The sequence below is a fragment of the Pseudoliparis swirei genome, chromosome 16 (genome assembly GCF_029220125.1).
Source record: "Pseudoliparis swirei isolate HS2019 ecotype Mariana Trench chromosome 16, NWPU_hadal_v1, whole genome shotgun sequence".
In the NCBI taxonomy this organism is placed as follows: Eukaryota; Metazoa; Chordata; class Actinopteri; order Perciformes; family Liparidae; genus Pseudoliparis; species Pseudoliparis swirei.
The window spans coordinates 15,988,312-16,015,038 of NC_079403.1; the positions used below are offsets into that span (position 1 = coordinate 15,988,312).

The window sequence follows — 26,727 nt, forward strand, 5'->3', positions numbered from 1 at the left end:
TCCAGCTCTCGAACACACCCTTTGATTCACTTGGCAGCATCTTTAAAGACTTTACAGAGAAGGGAGACATTTGTTGTTAGACACTAGAAACTGGTCTCGTTCTGACCTTAATTGGTTTTCATGTAACGGTCAAATGGTGGTTGGAGAATCTACGAAGCAGGTTTTTGATTTGATAACTCTGGATGTTTACTGAGGATCATATTTGATTTGAGTTGCACAGGAGAGAGTGATACTCTGGTAGAACCTTCAACAAGTGAAAGTCAGGAACATCAAGATCTGAGTTATATTCATATCTGCCTCTTGGGTGTTACAGGAAAGACAACAAATAATAATAATTTCCATTGTTTGTTACTTTTTTAAGAAGAAATTGTACTTTTTTCCCTTTAAATTGAATGTCTTTTTTTTACCACATTAATAGATACACTTGATAGACATATTATGAACATAACATATAGATATAGATATATAATACAACCGTTTCTAAATGTTTTAATGTAAAAGTGAAATTAGTTTTAAGAGAGACTCTGGCCATTCAGTTTTATTTAAACAGTAATGTTCACATCAGAGATGTAGCATTTCTTCTCGTGTGAGTTTGTTGCTACTTGTTATTAGTATTAGTTATTAGTATATGTAAAAATACTTTATAGCATGATTTGAAGTTTGAACCTTGTAAAATAGCAATACCATTAATATATTAGTTAATATTACATTACCACTTAAAGATATGTCAGAGCCTGAACTTAGTGATCGTCAGATTGAGTTGAATCATCAACGCGTTGCATGCTCGTGAAAAGGAAGCTTGCCAGCAGATTCCGGTTATAATTCAGCCGTCAACCTCTGCAATCATGTTACACTTCAGACGGCACGCGATTTGTTAGCCACCGCGACTCGAGAAGTACAGAACTTTTTGTACTTGTCGATGTTGTTGTGTGCCGTCTGGCAGTTCGTCGGGGTGAAGATCTTTTCCGTGTGATGTTTCCTACACCTGTGTAAGAATGAGCTGTTTGGAACAAACCTGGCAGCTCCTCAAGACAAAAACATCTGTTGTCACCAACGCCGTCTGAGGAGCAGAACTGCGCTGGTGATTATTAATAAGTACCGCTGCTTTATTGTCCGTCATTACCCTCGCTAACCGGATTCCTCTCAGCTCTCAGGTGTGCGGCACGTTGTCCAGCAGGTCATATGTTAGAGAACACCACATCCAGGGAGACGGTTTTCCTTTCTGACTTGTTACACATGTACAGTGTGCACCTTTGAACGGGAGTTTTCGTGCGATGGATGTTTGGGTTTGAATTGAAGCAACGGGTAAAGTGTGGTATTGGCCAAGTGCCAATGGTGCAGTGAGTAGAGACACAAACAATATTTCTTCTAATGTAGTTGGGTGATGAAAAGTGTTTTTTTGGGGAAAAGAAATGTCAAATGATTTGTATCCTTGGTTTTATTGGCTTGTCCATTGTCGGTTATAATCAGCAAAAAGTAAAAACCCATCAAGAGATGCGTACGCACTGTCAGCCGAGATCGCCTCACACAAGCTGAATGTTTCAAGCCAAGCCAGAAGAAAGAAGTAGTTAACAGTTTGTCAGCCTGCCAAAGCAACACTGCCCATCAGTTGGTTAATGGAGGAAAGAATGTAAGACAATCAGTGGCAAAATGAGATTTCATTTGAGCCATGTGTGCCACTGCGTGCGATGGGGAAAAAGAAAAACAACCTGACAATCGCGTTCCGAGCGGGAGAAATGTGAACAGATTGTTCGGAGCTGTTTGGTTGTTCGAGACGAGGCCTGTTGTTCAAACTCTGCTTCAGAACACAAGTCGAGACAGCTCCGATCCAAATGAGTTTTGCCCCGGTGTGCTCTTCTGTCTCGTGAGCAGCCTCCTCCTGGTGTGCACACTTCCTTCTCACTCTCTCTAACTTCTAAACGACTCGTTCTTTTTGACTTCCATCCTCCTCGCGCGCTGCGGGAAGGCAGCTAATTAGTGTTCGGGCTTTGTTACCTTCGCATTGAAAATGCGGAAGGTTATGTTTTGATCGCCGTGTATTTATTTATTACCTTTGCATTGAAAATGCGGAAGGTAATGTTTTGATCGCCGTGTATTTATTTATTTATTATTTATTTATTTATTTGTATGCGTGTTATTCGCGTAACGAAACAAGTTGTAAACCGAATCGCATGAAATTTGGTGGGATGATTGGTTATTATCCGGGGACCATTTGATTAGATTTTGGGATCAATTGGGTCAAAGGTCAAGGTCATGAAAAGGTCAATCTTCTTTTTACCATAGCACGGTCAATTTGTATCCAATTGGCATGCAACTAATGCCAAAATGTTCATAATTCAATGCCCAATCTTGTGATATGCGAAGGTATGCGCTCTACCGAGTGCCCATTCCAGTTTCATGTGTTTTCGGACAGTTTTGCCACAAGGAAAAACTGATTGATTGATAGTATTATTATTTGTTTAACCAATACGCTAAATACAAAAGCAACAATACCAAAGGGAACAACCTCGGCTGACATCGTGTCTGGGCTGCCGATTGGATTTTAGCTCGTCATCTGCGCGTGTCCTCGATCTCAGTCGCCTCTATTAGTCAGCTCCATCTTGTGTATTCCAGAGTGTTACACAACTCGGACTGAGCATGTAAAATGCAGCTGGTGTTTTGGTGGCTGTTTGAAGTGGAGGGCGATCCCTCTTCATATTGCTTGTACCTATACACCATTAGGGGTTGCTGAGCTGTCTCTCAGTGCCCTGATTAGAATTCATTTTAAAAACCACTGGAGCTCTGCTCTCCTTTCAGCATATCAATAAACCCGCACAGTTAACCTGCCGGCGGTATTGTTGGGAGCGGCACACTTTTCATAAAGTTTGGGCATTCGTCTGGCATAGTGGGGATTAGATGTTCTATTCTTGGTGGCAGAAACAAGGCGTGGGGGAAGGGGGTATTTGTAAAATGAATACAAATGACTTTAAAGCACATGTTCTTAACAATCGTAAAAGGTATTCCCTACATGGTTAATTCAGTGTAATAAATAAAAAGCCAATAAGCCCAATACATATGTCTCAATTAATAGCTGCCATTTGTAATTCCTACAGCCTACAACCATGGATGTCTTTGTGTCCTCTTGGCAGTTTGGTTTGTCCTTGGAGTCCTTTAGTGTCTCTGTGTGGTCCTCTGCAGCGTCTGTGTGGTCGGGTTTCATTGGCTTGTTCTCATTTTCCATCTCTTGTATAGTTGTGTGATTGATTTGCCAAAAAGAAATGTTAAAAGTCACTACTTGCAACCCCGGGTCTGCGCCCAGTTGGCTCACGCAGAAATCCATCCACGGTACTAATACGCCGACTTACCTTCTGACTTCTGCTATATAATGTATTCTCCATGGCCTGTATCAGAAGTGGGATGTTTTCTTCAACCCAGTTCAACTTTTCCAAACAAAATCACTCATTGACATTTCAATTTAGCCAAGGACCTTTGTAAATGTACTTTGTATTCTCTTGTTTCCACTGATGAATATCTTTATGGCATGAGCATCTTCTTCCATTGACTTTACATGGGCCATACGCACTTATGTTGACATTCCAAAATAACCCAGTGGACTCAAATGTATAATACTTCTATTCCCCAGTGCAAGGCCTCAACACGGCCAACTCTCAGACATTGTTGGAATCAGATGAGAGATAGAAATGCAAAAGCAGTGGGCCTCCGGTAGGTTGTTTTAAAGGTAAAGGCACATTTAGTCCTTCAAAAGTACAGCCTACTGCATTTTGCACATGTGAGCTTCAGAAGGATGACATAGAAAAATAATACTATAATAATATAATATGAAATAAAGCAATGCTATTGTCTTATAGGTTATCAAGTTAAACATGTCTGACTGAGGGATTTGTGTGTATCTGCAGTTGCTGAAGGAATGTCTTTATAAATATGCAAATAGACACGTATTCCTAATGCTGTGATTGTGAGACGCCGCATGTTCCTCTCAATGCACAAGTGAAGCTGTCGTCAGCTATTAGTGATGCAGACTTCCTTTCAGCAAACTGGAAACAAGACATGTCATTGCTTCCTTTTTTTTTTTTAAACAAAATCTCAGCAGTGACGTGTGAATGGACCTTTAATGTTTGACATTTAATTCAGTCGAGACAATCTTTTTTTTAAATTCTCCAACACCGGAACAAAAAATTTGTAATTCTCTTAAGTTAAAAAATTGACATTCGTGAGAAATTACACAAATGCTTCTGATTCGAGTAACCATGTACATTTTGTAGAGATTGTGTTTCAGTTTCAGAAGTACAGCCTTTCACTAACGGGAGTTCTCTATTTATTCTTTGTCAAACACTAGCATTGAAACTTTATACCCCACAAAGGGTTTGATCACACATCTTTAAAGGAAACTGTTACTAATTACTGTAAGGCCAAACCGTGTTAATCCTGGGTAATAACACTGGTATGAATTAACCATCAAGAAAGAACTGCTAACGGGGGATGTGCAGATGAAGTAACACTTGCTACAGCGCATCCTGTGCTTGTCATCATTCTTTATTTAAAAAAAAAAAAACTGCAGCTGTGTTCTTTTTACTTCAAGTGTTTGGATTTTGAAAAACATGTTTTATTTTGTTCTCCTCTGCTTCTCTCTCCTTCTACCATCCCCCCCTCGATGCCCTCTCCCCTCTCGCGTCGCCCCCTGCCTGGCCTGCGCTGCCATAGCCCCATTGCTCTGCGGCCTCTCTTTTGTAACTCCTGCCGGCTACAGCTTTGTACCTCCTTCCTCTGCTCCCTTCTGGTCAGGTACAGGTATCGCCTCTCTCTCTCTCTGTGTCTCTCTCTCTTTCTCTGTCTCTCTCTCTCTCTCTCTCTGTCTCTCTCTCTATCTCTTTCTCTATGTCTCTCTCTCTTTCTCTGTCTCTCTCTCTCTGTGTCTCTCTCTCTATCTCTGTCTCTCTCTCTCTGTGTCTCTCTCTCTTTCTCTGTCTCTCTCTCTTTCTCTGTCTCTCTCTCTCCCTCTCTCTTTCTCTCTCTCTCTCTCTCTCTCTCTCTCTCTCTCTCTCTCTCTCTCTCTCTCTCTCTCTCTCTGTCTCTCTCTCTGTCTCTCTCTATCTCTCTCTCTCTCTCTCTCTCTTTCTCTGTGTCTCTCTCTTTCTCTGTCTCTCTCTCTCTCTCTCTCTCCCTCTCTCTGTCTCTCTCTCTCTCTACATCTCTCTGTCTCTCTCTCTCTCTCCCTCTCTCTCTCTCCCTCTCTCTCCATGTTGAAGGCTGCTTAGCATGCTGGCTGTCGCTCAGTGCATTCACGTCCTCGTCTGAATCTCTTCCTTTACAACGTGCCGCCCGGCTTCCCATCGCACCATCTCACCTCCTCCACAGTTGTGTGCGCCTACGTGTGGAGAGCAGGGACTGTTTGTTTCCGTAATGCACGTCGTTGTGAGTGTTGGCAGGTCTGCACGTGGATATCGGAGCGCGAGGCAGAAGCTGCTGAGGAAGAGGGGGGTGGGGGGGGGAGTGAGGTGTTTTCGGAGGCATACGTGTGGCTGAGTTTGATGTGTGTTTGCCTGTGTGTTTCTGTCCGTCAAAGTTAAAGGTGGAGGTGTCCAAACACACAGAGCTCCTCTATATTAGATATGCCCTCCCCACGGCCAGGTTGTAGAGGTCTGACATTCCATTTCCACCTGTCAGCTTATAGCCAGGCCGACCCACCAGTCAGTGTCTGGAGAAGGTAGAAAGCCAGCAGGGTGGGATGGAGCTAACGAGCTAACCGTCTCCACAGCTGTCTCTCATACTGCCGTCTCCTCTCACACACACACACACAGACACACACACACGCACACAGGACTCAACTAAAGCAGTGCACTACAACAACTTGTCGGGGCCACTCCTCTCTTTTAGTCAGGCAATTTACAATAAACCCCATGCGCATGTCGTGCAGACACATGTCTGATTCATGTCTCTGGTCAGATTACCTGCCCAATTACGTGAGAACGAATGGCAAATTAATTCCTCTGGGCCTCATTTCTATCTTAAAATTACATTTAAACGTGGCGTCACCTCTTAAACTCGGGAAACGGCTTGGCTTGTGAAAAGGTTCCTGGGGGACAATTAAAGAGGCGTTCACTTTGAACAGGAAGTCACCGCAGCGTAACAAGCTGTACTTCCATGAATAGGAACGTGAGCCAGGAAATAAAACGGAGAGCTGGAGTCATGACAACCTGCTCAGGCTGCCTCCTGCTCCACCTTTCTATAGCTTCTATAACTCAGTATTTGGTAGGAGAGATACACGAATCGACATCCACTACAGTAGTTGCAATTAGAAACCGTTTTAAATATACTTTATGTGAAGATGGCGGAAGATTTTTCTTGGTGAATGAAAAACGATCACCCATATCATCCTGTGTGTCCGATGTGTGTCTACATGTGTTGTCACTGCAACTGGTGTTTTATTTTATGTCTTTCAAACGCATCTTCTAGAACCTCGAAAGAACTGGAAATCGGTTATTTTATGGATCTCCTTTCTCTCTCTATTTCAAGTGTTCACTCCAAAAGTGATCGGCGTGGCGATCGCGAGGTACGACTTCAGCTCTCGAGACACGCGGGAGCTCTCGCTGCAGGAGGGTGAGGTGGTGAAGATCTACACAAAGTCGGGAGCCAACGGCTGGTGGAGGGGCGAGGTCAACGGCAGGGTAAGTGGCGGCCTTAAGACGCCAATAAAGCGCAGAATCCCTCTTCAAATCCAGGGGGGAAATTATCTTTTCTGAGGGCTGATGTCGGCTTTCAGGTTATCCACTCAGGCCCAAAGCCTCACACAGTCCCGTTGTTTGTTGTTGTTCTGCCCTTTTTCCAATTGTCAGAAGATGTTGTCAGATAGTTTATTCGCTCTAGCTGGTAAATCCTTGATTTACATTTTTGGTAGCGCTAAAAAAACGCCTCTTTAAAGAAGTCATATCTGGCAGATATTTTTGTCTACATTTACCTGGAAGAGACAACTATGTTTCATCTTCAGTCCGTCATGGACACATTTCCAACTGTTTTAACCAGGATGTGTTGCCCCCCCCCCCCTGCACACACACCCCATCCAAAGCCAAAAGCACTTTATAATCAAGCATGCAGCGTTGAGAAAAAGGCTCCTTCTAAATGGGATATATATGTGTACTAACTCCCACCCTCCCTTGCACTGCATTTTAGCTTGGTAGAGAGTGATAGACTGACTGACAAATTCAGCCTGTGTGTGTCTGCATGTGTGTGTGTGTGTGTGTGTGTGTGTGTGTGTGTGCGCACCCCCTCCAGCCCTCGGTAATGTGTCGGGGCCGTGAGTGTGTTTTGTAAACAGCTGTTGTAAATGAAGAAGCTTTTCTCTTTAACTCAGCCTGATGTGTGCTTGATGCCGCTCTGGTGAAAACTAAACTCTTTATCGCCTCGAGTCTGTCGAGAGCTGTTAGACTCTCTTCAGAGCCTCCGACCGGTAAAGACAATTGCTACTGCTGGCTGGGGCGGAGGGGCTAATTCTGTCAATTGATAAAACTCTTTAGGATTATATCACTAAAACCTTTCAATACGAAGCTTGACTCTTATTATCATGTGAGTGGTGGAAAAAAATATGGGTCTAATAATTTGGCTTATTCTAAATTGTCCAACATGGCTGCAGCATCAGAGGGCAGATCTCCTCCAGGTGCGTCTGCAGCGATCGTCTGAGACATGCTCTCAGTTCATGAATGCAGCTTTCTGCGGCTCACCGGGTCGCGCCTCATGTTGACGGTTCGACGCCTCAGTCAGCCCTGCCGCGTGTTTAGTGAGCAGCCGGTATCTCTGTTCGCTGCTAACGGCTGCTGTTGTGGCTGGATTTCTTCCTTCTCGGTCCATTCTGACTAATCTCTTACCCTGATGCATATAAACGTGTATCTCTCTCCTATCTGACTGCTGGTGAGACGCCACACTGGACCTCAGTAATCAGACACCCACAGAACACAGAGCTTGGATCAGAGTTCAATTCACGTAGATTTATTTGTAACCAACAGTTTCACAAATAAACCTGAGCTGGGTCCGGTATTAGACAACAACCTCCTCCACATCTGTCTTTCCCAACTATATTGACATCATATTTATACCATCACACTCAATGCATGTGCCGCCTCCGTCCGCTCCCTCATTACATATGATTTCTCGTCACTTAGTTTGACCCCTAACCCAGTTCAGGCCGGTTACTTTAAGAAATGTGGAGGTTTCGTGGGGACGTTTCCCCCCTCGTCTCTCTCTTATCGTGATTGTGTCTCAGCATCTCGGTCCTTGGTCGACAGTCTCCTCTCCACCGGTTCATACTGGACCAGCAGTGTCTATCTACGTCTGCCGTTCTGGAACCTCGTCTCAAGGAGAGAGCTGTGTGTGCCCTCTAAATCATCTTTGTAGATGTAATTTAAGCCTAATATAATACAACGGAAAAGTTTAACACACGCTATATATATATGTATATGTTGCGGAAGCACACAATTTGAAAAATGTTATCCACCACACTATCTAGCTCGCCTCCCATCGGCGTTAGAAGACGGTTAGCGCTCGGTTCACGAGGATGTGAGTCTGTAGCTGTGGAGAGACAGAGAGAGATGTGCACCCTAACACACACACACACACACACACACACATCACCTGGCAGGGATAATAACTGGAACTATGTATTCTATTTATCCACATGGACATTTAATCAGACGATATCTGTCTAATTGAAGATGTTTGCCATGTAACATCAACATTTTGTTCATGCTTTTGGGACATGTAGGAGATGCTAAGAGGTTCAAAAATGATTTGCCAAAACATTTTTTTCATATACATTTTTGATGCGTTTCCAAAAATTTAAATCCATCCCTGATTTATCATATTAATTTTGCCAATGATGTAAATCGTGACTAATAAATGTTCCAACAGACCTTATGGAATCAATATCTGAAATAGAAAACGCTATGTGAGTAGCCTACACCGTGAATTACTGCCGTGCGATTACTTATTCCCATTTCTCCCCCCCCCCCCCCCATCAGGTCGGCTGGTTCCCCTCCACCTACGTAGAAGAGAGTGAGGAGTGAAGGGTTCAACGCGGGGAGAAGAAAAAGACAAAGGAAGAGCCGCGGCGGTGGAGTCAGCAAACTGTGAGCGTAACCGTGGCACACAGAGTGAGAGTCTGCACCGCTGCACGCCCGAGTGTTGCTTCCACGAGCGGAGCGGGCGGCTTTGCTCTCCCCCGCGGGGTCCTGTTGCCCGCGATGCCCCCAGGGGCCTTTTGGCCACGTCGCTGATCCGAAGATGCCCCATCAATCCTGGTCGACTCCGTGTGGCTAAGTGACTCCACCAAGTAGCAGCTTGCCTGTCAGCGGGGCACGAGCCCTCGCCAGACATCCCCTCCTCCCTCCCCAACTTCATCCCGCCATCCATAATTCACCCTGCACTCCCCCAATTCCCACCTGTTTCTGCTTGCCAAGTCTGCCGTCGCCAGTCCGTCAAAAAGGAGATTCTCAAATGCCACTGTCAATTCAGACACTCACTCCCCCATCCATCCATCCTCCCCACCTCCCCCTGTGAGAATAGAGTCATCTGAGCCGGAGAAGACCCGCGCTGTACTGTTTCCTCCGTCCATCCCCGTCTCTCTCTTTTGACCTTGCCTGTGTGTGTTGCTTCCACTTATGCGGGTGGTTATTGATGACTTGATGACCCAGATTCACACACACGACCCACCTCTCCTTCCCTTCAGATTATGATCGCCTCACACGCACCCTTCCAGGAGACGGGGGAGAGGGATGGCGTCAGATAGCATCGCTGCACAGTGCCAGCAATTGATCGCTGTTGTTCCTGTTTTCCTCCCGCCTCCTACATTCTTTATCTCCGGTCCAGCGTCTCATGTTTTCAGTTGTCGTGGCCGTTAGCGATCCGCTCTTATCAGTGGCAGCTCTGTGGACAGCAGCCCATTCGCCGAGGGTTTAATCTTATCGGAGGCATTAGGAGCTTGTCGGGGGAACAAGCCACTACCTAGGAGCCACCTGTCCCCTTCACATGGAGAAGAGAAGAAAAGCAGATGGAAAGTTCTGCCGTGAATCTTTTACTATTTCTGTATTTAAACTGGGTTTCTGTTCCTTTTTTTTCACTCGAGGAACATTTGTGCAGAAAACACTTTCATTTTATTTATTGATGGACTTTATTCAGGCAAGAAAACATAAAAAAATGTTTCCACTGCTCATATCTTCCCGCTAAGTGTCCTCCCTCCTCCCCGTGTTTCACCCTCACCCCTTGTGTACTTTATGCACACTCTCTGCTTAATCCACGGTGAAAGAGGATTTGACCACATTCAAGGGGAATAAATACCTTTACAGCAAAACATGCTGCACACCATGTTCCCACGCGGCATCATAACGCAGTCGCAGTCTGGTGTGGACAAAGAGCGGCTGGAGCTGAGACCAGGAAAATCCCCGGCGCTCGGCTTTGTGCAGCGATGTTTTAATCTCAGCCAGGACGTATATTCTATCTTTCATAAAGAGAGAAACAAACGACATGTTTCTCACATGTTTCATATATGTATATACTGATTATTTTCTTTATTTAATGTGTGATTGGTGATTGTTTGTTCACACAATGAGCAGAAGGCAGGCTAACCCCTCGATCTAGCCCTTCTTTCTTTGGCTGTAGTTCTCATGTTACTCTCTCACTCCGCCAGTACTTTCACATATATACGCTGAAGCATGTCATTTAAAAAAGACAAAGCAACATCCATCTCTTTTCCGCGCAGGGTAACTGATAATGCAGTGTACATAAAATGAGTTATCTGTCACTGACACACACATTGGGGTCGTTTACTAAGAGGCCGCTTTCTTTCGCTGACACCTCAAGTGAAAACATGTATCGGACATTGAACTTTCTCTGTGGCCCCGTTGTGGGTCCAGCCTCTGGTAACAGCCCTCAGGGGCACCGCTTCCATTCAAAGCTGTCATCCTCCCCTGTCATGTCTTCATTGTGTCCATGTCTCTGGGAAGTATGAATTCATTGTAAAAAAATATGCTTTTGTATTCACTTAATAATGGAGCTATTATGTCTGAAAATCCTTCATAACCCCCTGACGGCCCTGCCACTCCAAGCCATTATGATATGTATGAAAATGTTTTTTTGTTCTCTGTCATATTGTTTAATACTGGATGGAAGAAATGTGTCAAAAAGAGTCACATTAATGTATTTCTGCATTGTGACGTCATCCCCCTGCTTCCGAACGATCAACAGTGTCATCAAGTGACCACTAGATGGAAGCATCCTAAACACATCTCCTCCGCTGCCAGGCCAGTCACCTCCAACTTGCTTTGAAGTTAGGAGACGACGTCATCTGATTTGGATGGGAGTAATATTTCAGCAAGCGTTTAGCATCGAGCCTCAGACCCGCAGCTCGGACTGAGAGGGAACAAAGACGCCTCGTAGACAAAACAGTGAATTAAATAGATGGAAGAAGTTTCTCGAAAGAAGTGAACGGTCGTAAACTTCGGTCATGACTTTCCTTCAAAGTGTCCTGATATTCCAGGAACTTCCTGTCTGGTTAGTGCTCATGATGATACGCCCCCCCCCCTCCCCCTCCTCCTGCTGCTTCCCAAAGCGTGTGCAGTCTCCGAGCAGTTATCCATAACATGTTTAGGAGATCTGCAGTGAGGCGGCTGCCATCCAGTCCCTCCCGTCTTGGGAGAGCGGGAGAGGCCGAGCAGGCTCTCTCTAATCCACTCCTTCTCCTTCTCCTCCTCCGCCCAGATGAACTCTGACAGCGGCCTTCCTCCACTCCGATCTCGCTTCCAGATTTCTTCTTTTTTTTTTTTGCGTGCAGGAGGGACGGGAGGAAGGCTCAAGGGTACCTGTGATCTAATCATTACAGCATCTCCTCACCCCGACGACCCCGCTGAATCCATCTCTTCTGTCGGCTTCTTCTCTCTCTGTCTCTCCCTTTGTCACTTCTCTTCTCCCGCTCTCTCTATCCATCATCCAATCTCTGTCTCCTCTTTCTCTCTGCTGTACGTTGGCGGGAGGAGAATAGAAGCATCAGGAGAGAGGGAGGCGCTCGGATGCTCTATCAACAACCGCAGCAAATTGAGGAGCGTTTTAATTTAATTTTTTTATTTTGCCTCACGTTCGAGAAATGCTGCCAATCAGAGAAATAATTAGACGCTGGCTCTCACCACTGTGATGCCTTCATATAACGTGCACTGTGTGCACAGATCACGACTTCGTGCAGATTGGCACACAGAGTGTACGTGTGGAAAAACATTTCGACAGGATTTAGGCCAGCAGGGGGTTTTAGGATCCAATCTTCTTAACCAACATAGGGGACAAATGTGAAGTCACCGGAACAGAAACATAATACCACCCATACATGAAGAAAATGTGTCATATATTATTCCTTCCTCTCTGGGCCGAAAATCCATCCTTAATCCATTTCCAGATCATCCACACCTCTCTTGTGTCATGCCGCTCTGTGATCCCGTGTCCCGTTGTCCCCCTGAAGCCAAAGATGTACGCTGTACTTACTGTACATGTTTGTTCTCGGCACCACGGTACCCGACCGCTGTGGCCTAACTCTAAAACTGTGCAATCTCGACTGTCGCGTTACCATGTATTGTTGCTGTATCATACTGTAAAATATGTACATAGCCCATAATAAAGATATACATTGCTTCTTCTAATTAGTTGTTATTTCATGCTGCGTGGGAGGTGATTTTTAACATCAGCATTGTTCAAATGTGTCGTCTTTCTATGAATATTTAGTAAAAACAAAGATTTATTTCTACTTTATACTTGTTCTGCTTTTCAGAAACAATTCCCAATGTGTTTGACTTTTTACACTCCAAGTACAGTGACATTAGCTAACCCCCTTAGACCAATGTAGGATATTGGGCTATATAAAATCAACTCGACACTCACTTAAAGCTCTACTTACAGTCGTACATGTATTGTGTGATATTGAACTCTGGTTACGGATCTGTGTTCTTCCTCCACCGCTACAAACACGTTCCAAAGCAAATAACGAGAACCATTCAATCACCATACTATTTATTTAACTTGTGAGATGTACCATGTTATTTTTGTATATTTAAACTTGTGGATGATCAAATCAGTGCACATGAAGCAACTGCAGAATCACCGTGTGATGAGTCAGTGATATATCACTTTGGGTTATCGGGTATTGTAACTTTCAAATAACATATTTAATTGAATAAACCCCTTTATCCGTAACAATAATGAAGACTTAAAATACATTTTCACACTTGAGAACCGCCTCCAAATAGCTCTAGATGAACTTCAATAATTAACAATTCAAATATCGGGATTTTTTAACATTGATGCCATGAAAGTAAGTATAGCCGAAGGAGCTCACTCCGTATCGTTCTCAACTCTTCATCAGGAAATCAAAAGAGTGTAATCCAGTCTTGTTTGTTTTAATGTATGGTCAGTCTCAGCATGCATAAGTGACTTCCTGGATAAAATAAGGAGTCATTGAAGTATAGGAGTGCTCATTAAATGTCCCCGTTTGGTGTCTGTTCCCTCCACAGGACTTTAATAACCGGCAGCCAGTAGCGTGCTGCTTCTCACTGGCTTATTGGCTAATAGGTGTGAATGAATGTGGGGATAAACGGTGGGTTTGTGTTGTTGTTATCTGCTGCTATCTGTCGTCAACCGTACCTCTAAATATAGTGAGTTTAAATGGATGCAAAAAAAAGGAAAACATGAGTGCTAACGGGACTGTGGGAGTGTGAAAACATGCAGGGAATAGTTGTGTAAGTGTGTGCAAGAAGCATACCATATGTCTCTGCTCACTGCTGGTTTCCTACTCAAAAAATGATTGTGCATGCATGTGCAGGTTGTGCGTGTGTGTGTGTGTGTGTCTTTGTGTGGGTGGTGGTCTCCTCGGCCATCTGGTGCCCGACTACCTGCTGTTACTGGAGCTCGACTGAAGCTCGGAGACCAAAAGGATGAGTGGTGGCGGGATGTAGCAGCCAGTGCTGCTGGCGCTGCGGGGGTGAAGAGAGACGCTGCACTAAACAACCACCGGGGGGCTTTTTGCCTTGGCCGGGCCTGTCTGGATCTCCTGCCGGTTCACTTCCAGCTGAGGCCGGACCACCAGCGTGACAGATGGCCGGCGAGAGCCAGTGACATCAGCCCCTCTTCGAAGCACTCGGATATTGTTTCGGACCTACTTACCGGACTACTGCAGTTCTCTTTGAAGTAAAATACATTTTGAAGATGAGCAAGGAGGTGTGTGTTGCTGAGACAGGATAGGACGAGAAACTCTTGTGACAAATGCAAGAAGAGAGCAGGGGTGGCTGATAGTTATAGTGAGGTTGTTCCAAAATCAGAGAGTCCCGGGCACAACCGTAACTTACTGTTGACTAACTCAAGCTCTATTTCGAGATTCTGGATTTCTGGATACTTTTTTATATTGATTGAGTGATTTTCAATCATACCCTATTGATGTTGTCAGAAGATCAAACCTGGAGTTACACTTGAGTATAGTTGGTCCTGAGGACTCTCAGTTTTCTCAGTGCCATGCCAAATGCAGTTTAAAAAAAAGAAGTTAGTTTCCTATTTCAGTCAAATTTTACGCCTTTCTTTCAGCCTGGAAATAAATAAAAATAAAAGGTTACCTGGCAGAATGCATGGCCCCCTAACTGTCAATCCTGTTGTATAAATACTTCTCATACCATGGTTAAATGTCTTGAACGTGGCAAAACACCAGTGAGGATGATGGAATCCAGATGACCTGCAGTTAACTGAGCATCTCTCTTGTTTCAGTTTAGCCTGTTCATTCATTTGTCTATTTCTCCATCTCCTTTTTCCAAATCCCTGCATCTCATCTAATCCGTCATGTCTTGGCTTCTTCGACTGCACTCTATATATCCCGGTCTATTTCGCGCTCCGTCTCGCTCGTGCTTTCTCTGGGTTTATTGCTGCCTTTTGGGGCCGTGAGGGAGCCATCATCACCGCCAGACGGTGTGGCTTCTGTGTGTAAATATCAAGCAGCACTCGTTCCTCCTTGTTTTCCCGGAGACTATCAGCACAGCATAAACACTGGTGCCGTCTACGGAACACACTGAGACAGCTCATCATCAGAAAACACACACACACACACACACACATACACACACTCCTGCATCGGCGTCTTTTTCTGTAGAGGTTGCAGCGACATTATTCCAGCCTTTAGTTTGTTCTCATACATAGTGATGCAGTCCTGAAGTGTTGATTCAAATGAGTGTATGTCCTCTACAGCCTGTGTGCATGTTGACATGTTCTGGCATTTCTCAGCAGCAAAAGGTGTGTGTGTGTGTGTGAGTGTGTGTGTGTGCAGTGTGATTGCTGGGACCTGCATTCAATGAAGACACATACTCATGCATATACTCTAGTGCCCTTTTCAGGGGCTGCAGTTCTACGTTGTAGACTTGACTTCATTGAAATTCATACATACATACAGCATACATACATACATTTATTCATACATACATACATACAGACATACATACACAATCATTCATACATACACACATACATACATACATTAATTCATACAGACATACATACATACATTTATTCATACATACATACAGACATACACACATACATACAGACATACACACATACATACGTACACACATACATACATACACACATACATACAGATATTCATACATACATACATACAGACATTCATACATACATACAGACATTCATACATACATACAGACATTCATACAAACAGACATACACATACATACATACAGACATACACACATACATACATACACACATACATACATACACACAGACATACACACATACATACATGCAGACATACATACATACAGACATACATACAGACATACACACATACATACAGACATACACACATACATACATACACACATACATACGTACACATACATACATGCATACATACATACATACATACATATATATATATATACATACTATGCATACATACATACACATACACACATACATGCATGCAGACATACATACATACATTCATACATACATACAGGCATTCATACATACATACAGACATACACACATACATACACACATACATACACACATATATACAGACATACACACATACATACAGGCATTCATACATACATACATACAGGCATTCATACATACATACATACATACATTCATACATACATACAGACATACATACATACCCACATACATACATACATACATACATACATACATACATACATACATACATACATACATACATACATGCATTCATACATACATACACACATACACACATACATACAGACATTCATACAGCCATACAGGCATTCATACATACATACACACATACACACATACATACAGGCATTCATACATACATACACACATACATACATACAGACATTCAAACACACACACAGATTGTACAAGCACATACATATGTATGCGCACACGTGGGGAACAGATGGTGGCACAACCACTGCCTTCAATAATAATTATCATCATAAACAGTTCAATATGTATTTGTTTATGTGCTGAAAGGCTGACTGCAAGTTCCATTTCTCCACATTTTACTTATTATTGAACATATTCTGCTTGTGTCTCCTTGAGAGGATGCATAAAGACTTAACCCTGTTGTCCTCGCAAATTCACATTCAAGGTCAACAGGTAGCAGTGGCTGCTGAGCTGAAGTGTGTGTGTGTGTGTGTGTGTGTGTGTTTCAGACTGAACATGTCATTGTCCTGAGTGAGCTCAGAACCATGAAACGTTCAGTTTGAAACACACACACACACACACACACACACACACACTTGATTACAGTGTGTAGTTGATATTGCAGCAGTTCTATCCAGTTGCTGCTATAAATAAATACCTGGGTGTGATGCCATCTTGTAAACTCTACTTATTTTGTATTATTGCACGGACAGATTTTATAAAATTCTTCCCCGGGCCGATATCAGTTAAATTCTTCAACATATCAGTACCCATGGTAACATGACAGTATAATACTCTTCACATGATATGACTGAGAGGTCATTTGTGCACATCATTAGCAAATATCGGCATATAATGGTGGCTTTAATTATTCTGCCTTAGCCATGAAAAGTTTATACTCCTCTCTATACCGTGCTCGGTATTCTCAAGGGCGGAGGAGGGAGGGTCTGATTAGAGGGCATGTATTTCATGACGAGGAATCGGCCATGTAAGATTTGAAACAGTTTTGAATCTTATGATTTGTATAAATGTGGTAAGAAAGGTCAACATTAACACCATCACTGATGTGTTTCATATAATTTTGTTCAGAAAAAAGACACGCTTCAGTTTGCTCTTTAGGTTTGGTTTTGAAAGGAGAAATCATGTCCAGGAGAGATAAGCACAACGGATGTAAGGCTAATGCCCGGCCATTTGGATCGGAAGAGAAAATGTACAAACTGTCACCAAGCAGTATGTAAAAAACGAGGTAAAAGACTGAGCTGTGTGTTCAGGAGAACACAGACGTGGGCACCTTTTTGTCTTGGAGCTATCGCGGCTTGGGGAACTGAATTAAGCAGGATCCACATATGGCCAGACATATGGTTAACAGTGTGGAAATGTGTCCTCTGACTTTGAAGCAACCTCAAAGGTGACACTTTAGATCATTATCGGTCACATTAAGTTCAAAATGGGGTAAATGAACTTCGACTGCCCTTTTATTCCCCCGATCTGGACCTCACACTGATCCACTCGAGTGAAGCTACCTCTGTGTGCTCAGCACCGTCTGCGTTACATCGCGTTGGCCTCCATGAGCTCATCACACCTTGTGGGGCTGAGGCTTACAGACACAGCGACCACATGACGCAGATATCACAAACACGTCAATCATCTCCAAGACTATCGCACCTCTTGTTTGGCACGTTAACCGCCTGAACGTCTGTTCTTGTGTTCGCCCCGCTGCAGTATTCGGTCCGTGTGAACTGCTCGGTACAGTAAATGGGAGCTCAACCCGTTTCCCCGGTGCGTCTTGTCTAATCGCTAGATAGGTTTATTTTAGGTGCTGCTGGGAAGCTTCACATCCATTATTTATATGGACTGCAGTTTACCGTACAAGTGTGTTTAAATTTAGAGCTTCACGCTGCCTCTCTAGGTTTAAACTATGTTCATCAATAATTTAAACTTATTTCATTGAAATGTGCTACAGACAGAGCCCGCTGAGATAGCAGTCATTGCTTAGCTTAGTTATCAGGACTATGTTCTCTCTTCATAATTTAGCTAATGTGTTATTATTTACTGGAGGTGGTTTAACAAACGCCATAACTAAGAGGATGTAAGCATCAACATTTACTTTTCAATAAGAGTAAACCAGTAATTGTGGGTAACTTAGCTTTAGCTAAGGCTATCGCACCAGCCAACTGTAACTACAGTTTTGAATACTCTGTGCCCACAAGGACACGTTAATGAGACCAAATGTCGTTTCAACATTTCAGCTTTCGAGGACGGCGCATATTGCCGAATATGTTACACAAACTGTTTAAAAGCATTGCGTGAAAGCAACAGTCCCTAATGTGTTCATGCTCTTTTACACAAGCTCAACCAAGCTTAAATGCAGCTGCATAAAATATGTGGATGCGTCTTATTTAACACACACAACTCCATAACTCCATGCGTGCGGTGACTCAAAAGCGTGGCTGTTGCTGGAGGGAGTTTAGCTGATAGTATACACACAGCTTTCTATATTATGTATGCAGAACCCTATTTCCTCCCGTAGCTGAGGGATGATGGAGATGTGTGAGCCGGAGCTTCTATTCTGGGGCCTTTGAGTCAGCCTCGCTCTTCGCTCTGCCTTTCTCTTTCCCTCCTCACCTCAACTGGCAATCGTGCCATTCGCAATGTGCCCATTCCCCAGTGTCCCCTGAAGCACCTCCAGATGTATTCAGCTCCCATTTGTCATTCCTGGGAATGTGGTGGCGTCAGCAGTTATGTCCCAACCTCCACTGATGGCACCGCACCACCACTACGAGGAGTTCCAGCCCCGCCTGAGGTCACCCTAGTCCCTTATTACAGTTTTATACCTTCAGCGTGATGGATAATGATGATGTTGTTGCCCTATTTAGCCCGCTGTGGCAACCGCACTCACGCGTCAACTGCTCATTCAGTTGCATTGCGTTTACGTGTGGGCTCACTGCTCCTAGATCTGGTAGCGTCACTCAAAGCCGGAGCGGAAATCACGGCGCAATTTTCCCTTTTGAACTAATCTTTTTGTTTTTTTTGTAATTAGTTTATGCAAACAATATAAAACTAGAATGGGCACTCGGTAGAGCGCATACCTTCGCATATCACAAGATTGGGCATTGAATTATGAACATTTTGGCATTAGTTGCATGCCAATTGGACAAAAATGTATCGTGCTATGGTAAAAAAAAGATTTTGACCTTTCCATGACCTTGACCTTGACCTTTGACCCGATTGATCCCAAAATCTAATCAAATGGTCCCCGGATAATAACCAATCATCCCACCAAATTCCATGTGATTCAAGAAGATTTGACCTGTTCATGACCTTTGACCTTGACCTTTGACCCGATCGATCCCACAATCTAATCAACTGGTCCCCGATAATAAACAATCATCCCACAAATTTCTTGCGATCGGTTCAATACTTTTTTTTTTTTGCGAAGATTTTGACCTGTTCATGACCCTTTGACCCCCCTTTGACCCGATCGATCAAAAAAATAATCAAACAACCGGATAATAAACAATCAATCCCATCACAAAATTTGATGATTTCGTTCACTTTTTTTTTTTTTTTTTAATGCATACAAATACATAAATAAATAAATAAATAAATAAATACACGGTGATCAAAACATAACCTTCCGGCATTTTCAATGCGAAGGTAAAAATGACAAAATAAAAAAAAAATTTGACTGTACAAGTAAGCGACACGCACAATACACAGGGCCTAAAACAATGTGGAAATATCTTGAAAGCTCTTGTTGATAGAGCATTTTTAGCAACATGTGTGTAATTTGAATACTATCCAAAAGCATGGGTCAAATGCCTTTCACTAAAATAACTTACTTTTCAGTAGCCTTGGTGAGTACATTCTGTACTGTCTTGTAGTGCTGAATGTTTGAAGATGAAGAGTACCAACCTGATCTCATGGGAAGGCGTATTAACAGCATGTCTGACATATCTACGTGGCGTTATCGCGCGTTTCAGTGCCGCTTTCCACGTCACGTCATTTCACACCATGTGGTTATCTTAAAACTGTTATGATTATGTTCAGGCAGAAAAACGACAGCGTTGGCCGCAGTCAGGTTTATTCATGCTCAGCAAACACATTATAAAACATGATAAAAACATTATGATTTGGTTTTGAAATAACAATGGGAACTAAGTCAAATATGTATGTAAACAAACTAAAATGAGGAAAAAACTTTGTCACAAGAAAATTTATTTTTTGAAATGGGACACCACTCTTGAATAATGATCTCATATTGATTTGTATATTTGACACATGCCTCCCATTCTGCCCACAATATGTGATCTGTCTCACATGTTATCGGCCCTTGTTGACAGTCAGCAACAACTACATGAAGTTCAAATGACAAAGAAGAAAAAGGCGTTCTTCTAGCACATTAAATGATTTACATTGAGCCAACACATTAAGTTGGAAATATAAACGTGTCATCAAAGCGTAGTGACAAAGATGTCTCACTGATTCTGCTCACAACACAGGGTGTAATTTGTATGAGTTGTTTTTCACGTGATGAAGAATCCCATCATCTGGAGAGCGAAGATGACGAGGCCTCCAGTAACTTGTTGAGCAGCTCTCAGGGCGGGCCTCCTTGGAAACCGCTTCGACAGCCTTGTTCTCATCACCCGCAGATACAGCATCCACCTATGGAAACACACAGGCCCCGTGGCAGCATACGCCAAGGAAGATCTAATAAATTAAACTCAATTAATTACCATGTTTAGCATAATTCTGGAGTTTAACAAAAGGTCTTTGTGCTAGATGTATGTATCACAACAATTATTCATTTTGATGAGCAGGGTTTATAAATGAGGCCATTAACATGCTGTCAGATCGGAAAGGAAAAAAATCCTCCTGCTCCTTCCTTGAATCCAATTTTTTCTTTTTGCATGTAAACTTCAGACTTGAGTGCAGCGGTGGCGGCTAGTGTCAGGCTGTCAGATGGGGAGGGCTGAGGGTCAGCTGGGTGCTAGAGAGACCGGGACAGCAGTGGACCGTTGCCCCCATCAAAACGCTGAGCGGCTGAGTTGTGGCGTCCTTCTATCCTCTCAGGTTAACCCGATTTATCTCAACAAAAGACAAATACACACTGAGGATGTTAAAGCCCTCCTTCTACACATTACATGGGCACACACAAATATAGATAAATCACACACACACACACACACACTGGCTGCTAGCGAGTCCCCAGGCGAGAGCTGGGGCTGCAGAGAGGGGGAACACATTAGCCTAATAAGGGCCATCTGGTGGCCATTCATTAACTTGACCATCCTTGAAGTCCCTGACCCAAAATGTCATTTTTCACTTTGCAGACGAATCCGTTAGGTGACAAGATGAACTTGGGCCAAATTACCAAAGATGGAAAACGCGAGTGAAACAGGACAACAGAGAGTAGGAGAAGCGAGACAGAGGTGAGGTGTGAGGAGGACTAGTGGTGGTGGTGGTGGAGCTGTGATAAAAGAGAGTGAAGCAAAAGAGCACGGATGAGAGGGCGTGAGAGCCCCGAGTGAGGCCGGGAAGAGAAGTTAATAAGCTGATATTGTGTACACTGGGGGGCTGATCTGACGCATTAGTGGCAGTCAAACAAAAAAACAATTTTTCACCCCATTAGTTAATTCCTAACATCATCATAAACACATATTCTGTAACACCCTGTTCTGTTTCTCTTGTGTTCCGTGTCTCCTATGTCTCCTCTGTGTCTTCTCTGTCTTAATTGTTTAATTCCCTGCACCTGCCCTCAGCCACTCTTGTCTCGTTACTGTCTGATGTCGTACACCTGTTTCCCCCGTATATATTGTGTCAGTCTTTCCCTTGTCTGCTGTCGGTTTGTCGTCTATAGTTCCGTGTCCTTTTCCCGTCGTCCTGTCCGTGTTCCTGTCCGTGTTCCTGGTTCAGCCTGTTTTCACTGCCTGCCCCGAACCTGGATTCTCTGCCTGCCCCGTTTGGACCTTGTTTTTTTGTAAACTGTTTTGCCTCATTAAAGAGTGCTTTATTTATTTATTTATATTGCGTCCAGCTTGTCACTCTGCGCCAGAGCCGTACCCCGTCACAAGAACCTGACATATTCAACAACGCGGTGCAAACATTTGACAAATGTATTACTTTTCCCATAAAAAAAACAACACTACTTGTACTTCATGGTAAAACCTAAAAGTGGAAAAGATATTCTCTATTATTTTTCGACACATAAGTTTAATCGTTATTATTATGATTTAAAAAAACCACTCTTAATGTTCAGGCACACATAGCCACCAAGACCCAGAAAAGGCTCTGTGGAAGGACACCATGACAGATACCTCGACTGACACTCATTCACCATGATGAGTGATTCTTAAATGACTGTACGCTCGCACACGTGAGCTGTGAGCCCCTGATGCAGAGGGGGTTTGTTGGGGTTTAATCAAGCTGTCTGATTAGATGCGCCCACAGAGAAGCACCTTTCTGTCCTACACCAAAACACTCCTCAAGGTCATATGCAAATGCACCGACGACTTCTTACCGGCTTTAATTCTTTCAAGTGGTAATATGAGATTCATGTATTTTTTACAATCCATGGTTCTAAGCGGTCATTGTTGTGTGTGTTTTTTGTACTCTGCAGTTCCCAGAGGACGAATGTGTTTAAAAACAATCTTGAACATCTTTTGCTGTCCCAGGTCAAGGTTATTGAGAATAGATGGAACCATCCAGAAAGCATAAAAGTTTCATCATCAGGATAACAATGCACATATTGTCTTGGAGCTGCCGGCAGCGCTGTACTGGTACGCTGTTGTATTCACGAGCAAGTGAGCTGGACTTTCACTCGATGCTTTGTGTCTCTAACTTGTTCTTGGTACACATCCTCAGGATCTGTTCTGGGCCACGTGGCGAATCTTCACTTTCCTTTCCTCGGGTCAAACGTACTTCCTCATGCCACTTCCTCTTGGCTGCTCTTGAGACCCTCAGGTCCCTAAACCCTGTTTGTTTTGCATTGATACAAACACAAGTATAGTTCGTTTTCATGTAAGCATATGCTATTTTTACCCATTACAGTCCAGGCTGTTGTCTCCAAGTTGCCAAATTGCATTCAACATCATGGGCAGCGATTCCAAAACGTGCATAGGGGTTATTCGGTCTCCATCCCTCTTTTTTTATTTAAAATGGGAGCAGCACAGTGTCCCAAAGTATGTTCATCTGCACAGTGTTCTCCCTGCCCGGGGACATGCCCAAATATAGTCGATCTGGGTTTGTTTGGGATAGAGTTATTGGTGGATAAATTATAATATAGTCGTCCGCTTTCAGTGTTGATTTTTGAAAATATATTTTTTGCTTAAAAAAATGAATTGACTCACAGACTCCTCATTATGAGATGATTCCACTGTATGATAATGTTTATGGTCATCTGAGTTTAATGTGCTCACATTCTACAGCGGAGGCAGATGGGAATGTCACTGGTTTGTTAAAGTGTTGGACACATTGTACCTGGTGTGGATGCTGGATGACATGGAGACAGGTAACTGTTTCACTTTGAGTCCGTAAGATACGTTGCTCTGTGGTACTGTCCATGAACACAAACTGTGAGGAAATGGACGTGTGGTGTCGCAGTATTTGAAAAGTGTTAATTTGCCTTTCCTAAGTCCCTTTGAGCTTTGTGCTCCAATAACAGTTGAGCAAGCTTGAAACCCCGCAGGACCTTGGTCCACTTTCCCACTTCCTGTTATACTTTAAAATGAAATCACATTACATTGATGTCCCACTCTTTGCAGACGCTTTACATTGTCTATAATACAGTTTCGAGGAACTTCCATGTTGTGTGTTTGGCGGTCCCTGTGGACAGACGCGGTAGTGCTTCTGAGCATTTCACTGCAGCAGGGTCCGATAGTCTGCCTCGCATCGTCCTGGTGCCTCCTGTCACTACAGCTGGCCCAGCAATCCTTCCTGTAGCTGCTAAAGGACACATTCAGCTACAGTTTTCCACCATCATGACCGAACCAGCCATTGTTTAACCACACAAACATTTTTCGTTTTGACAAAAAAAAACAGGAAGTGATATTTTTCATATACAATATATTTATATCTTCATCACTGAAGTCACAGCAAAACAAACATATTTTCAGAAGGCTTTAGAGCAAGTATGGCATGCATAATTATTTCACTCACACACCTGTTTGTGTCCTTGGGGATTCACGAAAGCAAGAAAAGGCATTTTCTGCTGCTCAGAGACGCCCCTTAATGAAGGTCTGCCTCGGCAACAATCTAGATTCTAGGTTACCGACTGCATGCGCTCATCAGCACCGACCAGACAGAAGGGCCACTCTCCGGTGGTTGGCGAGAGTTTCAGGAAACAAATACTGTTATACTCATTCTCCCTTTTCACGAGAGGCTTCAACGATAACACGTCACTCCGGTGTCAACTCCTCCAGTCTCTAAGACAGGCTTCTCTTCAAAAATGTTCGGCATTGTTCTTCTTCATGTATTGAACAATTCTACTTGTGCATCTTTTTCAGCATTGTCCTCTACATGACCAGACTAGCTGACGCGGGCTGGAATTTGGTTTGCTCAAGGGAACTTTAATTCCAGTACATGAGAAACAAAGAGGGAGGTTTTCGTTGAGCTGCCAACCCACCACACTGTGGTACCCAAACTCTGGAGGTTGCCCAGTGGTTGAGTTGCCAGCCCGAGACACAATACGGCTGATTACCCCTTCTTAGCAGTGGACTGTATTCACAGCACCCAGAGATGCTCTTTCGTTCTACCAATAAAAGGGAAGGTACTGGAATGTTGGCTAATGATGGCACAGATGACCCTCTTGTCCATCTTGTCCCTCATTTGTAGTTAGCGGGCAGCGTGAGTCATCATTCTCTCCCTCAGGCCGTCACCCTTTCCCTCCCGTCTCCCACTACATGGTGTACCTGCAGGAACATCAAACATACCAGGAAGTAGTGTACCTGCTTTGAAGGTGAACAATGGCACAGTGATAGTAAATCTCTAACCTCCATCGCATTCTCTTTCAAGTGAAAAAAAAACTTCAAATAAATCACATCACTATCTGTCAAGAGTGTTCTTGTTTTTTTATGAAACAAAGGAAACAGGATGGATTATTTAGCTGGCATTACGGATTGAAAACTGGACATATAAGTATTTGTTGTTTTGACGAGTAATCCTGATATGACAACACAATGTGTGTGATCAGGCTGTGAAATCTGATCTGCCAAATTTCAAATAGACAGTTGATTCAAAATGATGTTGTGTGATTTAAGACACCTCGAGATTTAAATTGGTTCATATTATAGACTAGAACAATCTGTAATATTTGTATAAGCTAAGGAAGGTAATCAGCCACTCATCTTTTTCGTGAAAGAAAACTTTTAATGCGAAATATCTTAATTTTACTAAAATTAAGATATCTCGATAAAATGAATAATGGCTAAAATTATTTTAGCCATCATTCATTTTATCGCTTGTGCTTCTTTACTGTGTGCCATGTTAAAATGTAACATATTCTCAAATATAGTGTGACATTAGAGACTTTTAGAACAGTGTTTAAATGGATTTATGTTCTATGAGAATTGAACTGAGATGATGCCACCTGTGTGAGCAACAGCAGCGGGAGGAAGACACGCCCACAGCGTCCTGAGGTCTACACAGGTACAAGTGAAAATTCCTGTGTGGAGCACAGATGAGCAGAGCCTTCAAAGAAAGAATAAAGCCCAGAAGTATTTTCAGACAGACCTTCGCATGCTTGTGTCACAGTGAAGCACGAACTCAGCGGAGGTTGTTGTGTTCAGGGGTGGAATATGATGGCACGTTGTCCCGCCGGCTCAATAATACAAACGACTGAATATAGAAGTGCAGCGATTTGGACTAACAGATTGTTTGTTTTCTGTGTCACTGCGGTGTGTGTAGTATCAACCTGAGTACACACTGGCTGTTTCCCACGTGAGTGTGTGTGTGTGCTGTGGACAAACGCAGACTGCAACCGCCGTGCTAACAATCCTGATGGACTGAACCAACGTGGGTTCAAATACAAAGTCACAAAGCTCACATGCCCAAACAAATGCTGTTTAGAAAAACAACAACTATAAAACAGGTGTCATCCTCTCATCTCAGAGTGGTTGTTGAGCCGCTACATTTAATGAATCAAAGATGTTACTGGCGGTCATCTTTGTCACATTATTGTCCCCTAAAGGTGAATTTGCTTTGGCGGCAATCGCTCCGTGCACCAGGTATTGGCTCGCATGTCGTCTTTTAAAGGCCGTTCTACCAATGCTCCCTGTTGCTTGTGTTGCACTAATAAGACCCGGAGACAGCTGTGTCGTCAGAAATAGAATTGATTCAGTGCCATGCCCATGGCCATGCACCTGATGTGTAAAAAATGGTTCCAGACATGTGAGACTTGCAGCTTTTACTTGTGTAAACCACTCTGGGGAAAGGAAAAAGCCCCTGACTCGTTGTTTGAATGACAAATTAAAAATGCGTCGCCAGTAGAGAACGTGTCAGTCATACCTG

General features: G+C 43.4%; 1 protein-coding gene across 2 annotated transcripts in view; it reads left to right on the forward strand.

Moving 5' to 3' along the window:
* LOC130206052 (guanine nucleotide exchange factor VAV3) overlaps positions 1 to 12,668 on the forward strand; it is an 88,301-nt gene extending 75,633 nt beyond the window's left edge. For both annotated transcript variants that reach the window (XM_056433753.1, XM_056433755.1), the window contains exons 26-27: positions 6,514 to 6,665; positions 9,009 to 12,668. In XM_056433753.1, coding sequence (XP_056289728.1) covers positions 6,514 to 6,665; positions 9,009 to 9,053 — 197 coding nt within the window. In that variant the 3' untranslated portion in view covers positions 9,054 to 12,668. The remainder of the gene's footprint in view (positions 1 to 6,513; positions 6,666 to 9,008) is intronic.
* The last annotated feature ends 14,059 nt before the right edge of the window (positions 12,669 to 26,727 follow it).